The 7,144-nt window shown below is 41.9% G+C and overlaps 2 protein-coding genes across 2 annotated transcripts; both read right to left on the bottom strand.

Annotated features, from left to right (window-relative positions):
- Positions 1 to 250: 250 nt before the first annotated feature.
- On the bottom strand, positions 251 to 2,175 carry tstd1 (thiosulfate sulfurtransferase like domain containing 1). Its single transcript, XM_030109970.1, has 4 exons — positions 2,053 to 2,175; positions 924 to 1,052; positions 643 to 790; positions 251 to 460 (listed from the first exon to the last, which is right to left on the bottom strand). The coding sequence occupies exons 1-4, from the start codon at positions 2,063 to 2,065 to the stop codon at positions 406 to 408; spliced, it is 345 nt and encodes a 114-aa protein (XP_029965830.1). The 5' UTR covers positions 2,066 to 2,175; the 3' UTR covers positions 251 to 405.
- A 600-nt stretch (positions 2,176 to 2,775) lies between these two features.
- Positions 2,776 to 4,964, bottom strand: LOC115406669 (LRRN4 C-terminal-like protein). The gene is made up of 2 exons (XM_030116844.1): positions 4,829 to 4,964; positions 2,776 to 4,102 (listed from the first exon to the last, which is right to left on the bottom strand). The coding sequence occupies exon 2, from the start codon at positions 4,098 to 4,100 to the stop codon at positions 3,309 to 3,311; it is 792 nt and encodes a 263-aa protein (XP_029972704.1). The 5' UTR covers positions 4,101 to 4,102; positions 4,829 to 4,964; the 3' UTR covers positions 2,776 to 3,308.
- Positions 4,965 to 7,144: the final 2,180 nt, after the last annotated feature.

The raw sequence follows: 7,144 nt of genomic DNA, 5'->3' as shown, positions 1-7,144 counted from the left end.
AACAAACTTCCTGAACACCTGAGGACAAGTCTGTTAAACCAGTAGTCTGGCAGTTTTCCATGTCTGTTTTAAAATGTGTCTTCATATGTCCTGGCAGCCCCCACGTTCCATTTTCCATAATATATTTCAGTCTGTGTGTGTCTGATGATGTGTGTGACTACAGAAGAATCCTTGCTCTTAAATTATCCATGAAAATGGTCCAGGAAATTTGTCCCCTGAAGAAATCCTTCTGAATAATTCACAACGACACTTCCTGAGTAAACAATTTTATTTGTTCGTTTTTATAAAACGCAGTGATTGACTGTATGAAAACAATATAAGAAGGGACTTCATAAGTCTGTTTTGGCTGTCAGTGCTTGGTATTACTCATATGTATAAAAATGTGCTGTTATCCTTTGGCCCAGGTCACTTTCCTTGGTTCTCAGCCCACTTCTTGTATCCTCCGATGAAGTTGCGTGCACTGTAACAGAAAACACAGGCTCTGAAGTTCAGCATTGTAGTCCACTGATCCTAAAATACAACATTAAAATCAAAACACGTTAATAAATAAAACTATTGACATGGTGCTGAATAAAAGTATTTGAGGTTTGATATGAAGTAGAATCTAGCCTGTGAGTGCATAGCACAGAAAAACATGTTTACTTCTTATATCCCATTTCGGTGGCTTTGTTTGTGGCGATACCCCCTCTTCTGCCCATCTGGCAGTGAAACACCACCTGTGGTTTGGTGACTCCGTATTTGGCCTTGAACTCTTCTGGGTTCAAGGAAAGAGCAGCTTCTACTGTGTCAACTGAAAAAAGTGAAGGTGAAAGATGAGGACAGACACTTCAATAGGTGACGGACAGAACCACAAACATATAATACAGTACGTAAGCTTGCCCAGTTCTACCACACATCCACCTGCGTATGCACAGCATCCCCACCTGGAATGTGGACAGATCCAGGAATATATCCTTTGTCATATTCCTCTTTGGAGCGAACATCAACCAGAAAGAGATTCTGGCTCTTTCCCACCAGTTCTTTCAGTTCGTCGTAGAAAATCTCCTTGGTTTCTGAAAGAAACACATTCAGGCTTTGAAAAACACTCCTACAAAACAGAACCAGTCTATTTTTTTCCCCAGACACTGGCTGAACTTCAAGTATTTTCTCATACTGACCCAACAATGCAGCTCCAACTCTTATTTTTGAAAAGAAATACAACTATACTGTTTTTGTGTTGGCTCCTGAATAACATGACAGATTACTGAACGAGCAGTGTAGGTCCACGTGACTGAAGAGTCAAGAAACCCCTGGTCTACTCCCAGGAATACTAAATATACGTATTTTAAGCAGGGGTGGGGGACACATCTAGAATGAAATGCAACAGTTGTGCAAATTAAAATGATCCACATAATGTCTGCAATAAAAAAAGTTAAATCAGTAAGATGAGGATCTGGCTTCAAATAAGTTTCAATAAAAAGTGCGATTTGAGTTGTTATATAATTAACCTGTTGAAAAGAACAATCCAAACCAAGCTGCCCTTCATTAACACTCCAGTGTTTGTTCAAACTTGGAAATATTCCTGAAGGAGACTTCAAATAAAAAATAAACCGCCTCCAAATTGCTCCTTTGTTGACACCTTTACATATTAGATACTGGGCGTGCGTTGCGTTGCCTACGTGCGTGTGTGTGTAAGAAGCCGTGTCATGACGGTGATATATAATATTTGTAAATACTCACAATGACTTTAGGTCTGTTGCCAGGGTAACAGATCCAGCCACGGGCAGGTAAGTTCCGGTATGACCATATTTGTCTTAAAACTAATCTGCCTAGTCATCCTGAATCACACTACGGCGCGTGTAAAATTCCGACGAGGATTTTCTTATTCATTAATCACATTGAAACGCGCGTGGTGGCAACTGTGACGACTTGGATCAAACCGTAACAACTTCCCCTCAAGTGAGCACACAGGCGCGTGCTTCCTTCAAAACATGACTTGTTGCAGCCCCCGTGTTTCACTTCATTCATAAATTTAACACACAGTGTATTAAAGCGTGTCTGTTCCAGACTCACCTGTCTGCGCCATTTAGTCTGTTGTGTGAAGCTGCCGGGTGTGATCACTGGAAAATACAAATGTTGGAAGCACAGCTGCAGCTCGTTCCGCAGACTGTTGACAGTAAAAGGCTCTGATAGTGATCCTGGGCGGGACATAACCAGGAAGACTCCCCGTTAACCAATGAAGACGTGGGGGAGGTATTTACACCTCCCAATGAGGAAGACGTCACTTTAATACATTTGTTAAAAATTAATTATCATAATAATCATGAGTATCTGCTCTTTCACAAATAAAATGTATTTTTTTTAATCTTACCTTCAGTTTAGTCAATAAACTTCAACCACTTTTGATAAAAGGACAACAAACAAACAAACTAACTGATTTGTTTGGGGTTCAAATTAGAATGGAATTTCAACACACTACTCAAAACAGCAACACCGAAAGCCTTGTTCTGTATTAATTATGATGTTAATTCTTGTGTTTCTTTGTGGATGTGTATTAAACAATTAAAAAATACTATCAGACATTTTGAGATAACACTTTGCTTCCATTTTAAACAGTATTTTTATACACTTTTTATGCCCCCCCCCCCAAAAAAAAAAAAAAAAAAAAAAAAAAACGAAACAAAACAAAACAACAATGCTGACTTGGCCATAATAATGAAAAGCTAATTCACACAGTGCACAATATTGAAAAGTGTTTAAAACCAATGCCTGTGATGATTGGAAAAAGTAATTTTCTCAGTATTCAGTGATATATCCTGCAGGATGTTGGGTCTTCAAACTAAATCATAATAAAAGTACTTTACAGTGTCACCCTGACACAATAGAGACAATAGAGACACACACATATGCACACACAAAAAAAGCAGTTGGACTGACACGCAAACATTTTCATTTAAAATAATTTTATTAAAAAAATAAGTCAGTAGTAAATCCTAAATATTATTCTGTTTACAAATAAATTCAGTCACGACGAATAAAACATTCCTACAATGAACCTATTGAGGTTAATTTGCCAGCAAATAAACCCATAGTTCTCTAACCCTGAAATAACATAATCAATCATTTGTTAGTGTTAATCCATTAACGCTACCACATATTGTACCATCAAGTTTAGAAATTCCTTGAAACAGGAGTTTAAACAACTTTTTGGATCCTATGAACAGTTTCACATTCTGCCCAGAACTGTCTGACTTTTGTTTGTGATCTCTCGCACCACATCCTCTTCCCACTGCCACTTGGATTCACCGTCCTTGTTACCCTCGTCTGGATCACAGCGTTCCGCCTCTGCTGTATGAGGGGTTTCCCAGTCCGTCTGTAGAGTCTCTCTTTGCCTTCCGACAGACTTTGGATTTCAGTATGATCACAGCTCCTATGATGAGAATCAGAAAGACGGCAATGGCGCCGCCGATGATCCCGACCAGCATTTTGTGATCAGTGGACACTGGAGGGTCGTAGCGCTGACAGGAGAACTCTGTGGGAGCGCTGTGTCCGGCGCCATTCATGGCCTCCACGCACACCTTGGCCCCCACCTCCAGAGACCCTACCAGGCCTCGTCTGGAAGCGTGTCCAAACTCCAGGGGATCGCTGTCGTGTCCCTCCACCACCACTTTGTACTGGGTCACCACGGACGACGGAGCGCACCACTGCACCTCCACTTTTCCTCGACCTTGCCCTTCGCTCACCAGCAGCAACGCCTGAATACGTGGGGGGTGAGGAGGCACGTCCGCCGCACTTATGCCAGGACAGAGGCACCCGGTCAGCGTTGCGAGACGATCGCAGGGCTCCTGGTCCTCCGAGCAGGGGTTATAGTCGCAGAGCTGCGGCTCCCCACGCAAGAGAGGAGTCCTGATCGAGGCCACCACCTTCGTCGAAGAGCTGTGGCTGTCGGCATAGTCCTCGTCATAGTCCTCGCCGTTATTTGATGCCGGTATGGTGATGTATTTGATCTCTTTTCGAGTGACGGGTGGGGAAGTGGAGGCAGCATGAGCGAGGAGGTGGAGGCGGAGGAGCGGCGAGACGAAAAGGAGAAGTGCCGCCAGCTTCTGGAGAAGTGACATCATCTCTGTGGAAAGGACGGGAGGTGATGAGGACGAGCTATGAATGAAGTGTTAGTCATAACAAGCAAAAATAGCCTGCATGGCTATGTCTGTTCATCATGGTTTCAGAAATGACAGCAAACTTCACATTAAACTCAGAAGTCAGAGACAGGATTCAAGTATGAATGAAGATGGAAAAGCAAAATACATTATAACGATGACAAGGATTCATGAATGGAAAAGAAAATTCTATCAGTAATTTAAACGTTTTTATAGTTTATGATAGAAATTTCCCAAAAAAGAACAGAGAAAAATAGTGACACAGTTCTTCAAGTACATTCAGAGTTAAAGTATGCTGTTTATCTGTTTGTTCCTCAGAATTTCATTGTGTGTACTCAGCTCTCTGCAATGGCCGAGTTTCTGTCTCATAAACACACTTAGATAAATAAATGCTGAGTGCTGGAGGAAGAAATACAACTTTTTGGGGTGATCTCATCAGCACGTCCATTTAGCCCTGGCTGTGAGCCAGACGTGTTCTGTGGGAACCCAAAACTGGAGACAAAGGGTGACTTGATATTGTGTTTACACTCTGAGTTACGCTGAAATGAACTGTGCTGTCAGAACAGCTTTTCAGGTCCTCTCAAAAACCTTGAATCGAATAATCTCCAAGAATAAATCCTTTCCTTTGTTTTGCACCTCACGTAGAAGCCCACCCCCCGAATGTCTATAGAGAGGAGAAGGGTTTACTGTACCGGTTTGGAGGCGTCTGAGCTGTCTCTGCTGTGTTCCCGCTCCGGCTGCTGGATCTCTGTGCTCACAGCTCCTCACGGTTCTCACCGCCTTAAGTTGCTTCAGACTCTCCTCCTCTTCAACACCCCCTCTTTCTCTCCCTCCAGTGCCTCTCCCTCCCTCCCCCCCCTTTACTCTTTCATGCTCTGTCTTTTTTCACTTCTTGCCGTCCTCTCTTTCCCAACAGGGCTTTCAAGCGACCCTCATTGCTTTTTTTTTTGGGGGGGGGGGGTGATTTTTCTTTTCTTTTCTTTTTTTTTCCTTGGGTCTGGAATTTGTGTTTAAAAGTGTGTTGGGAAAAAGGAGGGGGTGAGACACCATGTGCTGGTGTGCCGCTCAGCATATTAATGTGCTGAGCAGCAGCGGGAGGCAGGCTTGTGCTTGTTGCAGTTATGTGTTTGTGTAATCTTTAGGTAATGGAGTCTGTTTTTGATTACTTCTTTTAAAAGCTAAACTTCCTGCATTCTCTGCAGGTGCCCTTGTGGAAACAAACAGGACGTAAGGTCACTTCAGTCTGTGTTTGTGTGAGCCTTTGAGTCTTGGGGGCCAAGAATGCACACATGTGTATTTATTGTAGACCCCCTTCACCTCTCGCAGTCCCCATTGTGACGAGACCAGGGGGGATAGAGGAGAGTGCCTCTCCCTGCTTCTCCTTTTATGGGGTAAAGCTGGCAAAGTATTTGTTTTTTTTTTTTTTTCCAAGTGCCGCCAATGGGGCACAGATAGAAGGAAAAGTACAGGGACAAGAGCCTGCTTTCTGTTTCATAAGATTTACTTAACCTGCACCAATAAACATTGCGATGACATCTCTGGAGCCTCCAGGCCTCAGATAGTGTTTAACTGAAATGAACTGGCGGGTTCAGTTGGAGAGAAAATGTTACGTTTAAACCAACACTGAACATTTACAGTGAGATTTTCAGGCCTTTTCTAGGAATGTGGACGTAGAGGAAATAAGTTACTTAGCTGTAATGGCATAACGATCTTTATTGTGTGTTAGCTTTGTGGCTAGAGGCTCAGGCGTTCGGTCTTTAGTGAAGAATGGACAGCTTATACGAGAAATAACTCTCACGCACCCACCCATCCATCTTCTATCTTGTTTTATCCAACTTGGGTCTTTGAGTACTGAAGCTGATCACATCCTCACTGTTTTAAACAGAAGACGTAAAGCCTGACACACACCAACATTCACATCTGTGAACAACTTACAGTCTCTAATTAGCCTGAAACGTATTGAATCAGGACAGCCTCAAAAATGAGCTTCATTTAAACGTCTCTGATGGTCTCAAGCAGAACTGAACGTTATTACCTTGGCAAAGGCAAAACTTCTGGCAGTGCTGTTGTGCAGAGTCTCATTAAAATGTACACATGTACCTAATGAAGAGGCCTGTTAATATTTTAAAGGCTTAATGACGTTTGCTTTTTCACCGAGAGGAGGGGAATAAATAACTTCCTTTCCCCCCGGCGTCAAGGCATCGTACATAAAAAACTTATAGCTGGATGAGGTTGTGAGAGAGTTCACTTGTCTTGTTACTTTCATATTAAGACAACGATAATTTGCACTGGATAAGGACTGAGTGCACATAAATTGTCGCTGAAGGGATAAACACTTTGGAGACTTTTTGAAGTCAGACTGGTTTAAATTTAACAATATAAGCATAGGGCAGATTTGTGAGAGTTCAGTTATTAAAAAATGTGACATTAGATGAAGTTGTTTAACAGCATGAATGTATTACAGTTGATAATATAAGGAAAGCTTTTTCTCTACACACTGAAGAAAATGCTCACTGCACTAGAAACTCATGCTAAGTTCATGGCATTGCTCATAAACTGTGAGCTGATTACTGAACTTGAAGAAGCAGATTATTTCGGACGCTCTCTGATTCCGTTAAAAGTGCTTGTTTCAGTCTGAGAAATGACGAGCTCTTTTTAAAAAGTTCTTTGTGAAAATCTGTTGTTTATTATGATATCTTAAAAAAGTAATGTCCTTGGACATTACCCTGCTGTGCAAAGAAAAGGCGTCACCCACTGAGAAACATCTGCAATAAAATCACACATTTTGGATCCCTCCTTTGTGCAGAAGGCTTATAAAATTCCAGCTAATGTTTTTCTTCTGTATTGAGTGACACACACACGGCCTGATTCTCTCTTTCTGTGCGTCTGCACATCTCTGTAAGAAGCAAAGCGTGACTAAATGGAAAAGTAAAATTTGACTTCCCGCAGCAGCCTGACCTTTTTTTTTTTTTTTTTTTTTTTTTTAGCAGATTATAATCCCAGATGGT

The sequence above is a fragment of the Salarias fasciatus genome, chromosome 2, assembly GCF_902148845.1.
Source record: "Salarias fasciatus chromosome 2, fSalaFa1.1, whole genome shotgun sequence".
In the NCBI taxonomy this organism is placed as follows: domain Eukaryota; kingdom Metazoa; phylum Chordata; class Actinopteri; order Blenniiformes; family Blenniidae; genus Salarias; species Salarias fasciatus.
This window is presented reverse-complemented; position numbering and strand designations above follow the sequence as displayed.

Bases quoted from the DNA above. Each gene is read 5' to 3' on its own strand.
- LOC115406669 (XM_030116844.1), bottom strand. From the start codon at position 4,100: ATGATGTCACTTCTCCAGAAGCTGGCGGCACTTCTCCTTTTCGTCTCG.
- tstd1 (XM_030109970.1), bottom strand. The intron at 791-923 runs GTGGGGATGCTG...CACTTTTTTCAG, and splicing joins TGGATCTGTCCACATTCCAG to TTGACACAGTAGAAGCTGCT. The intron at 461-642 runs GTAAACATGTTT...TTTCTGTTACAG, and splicing joins ACCGAAATGGGATATAAGAA to TGCACGCAACTTCATCGGAG.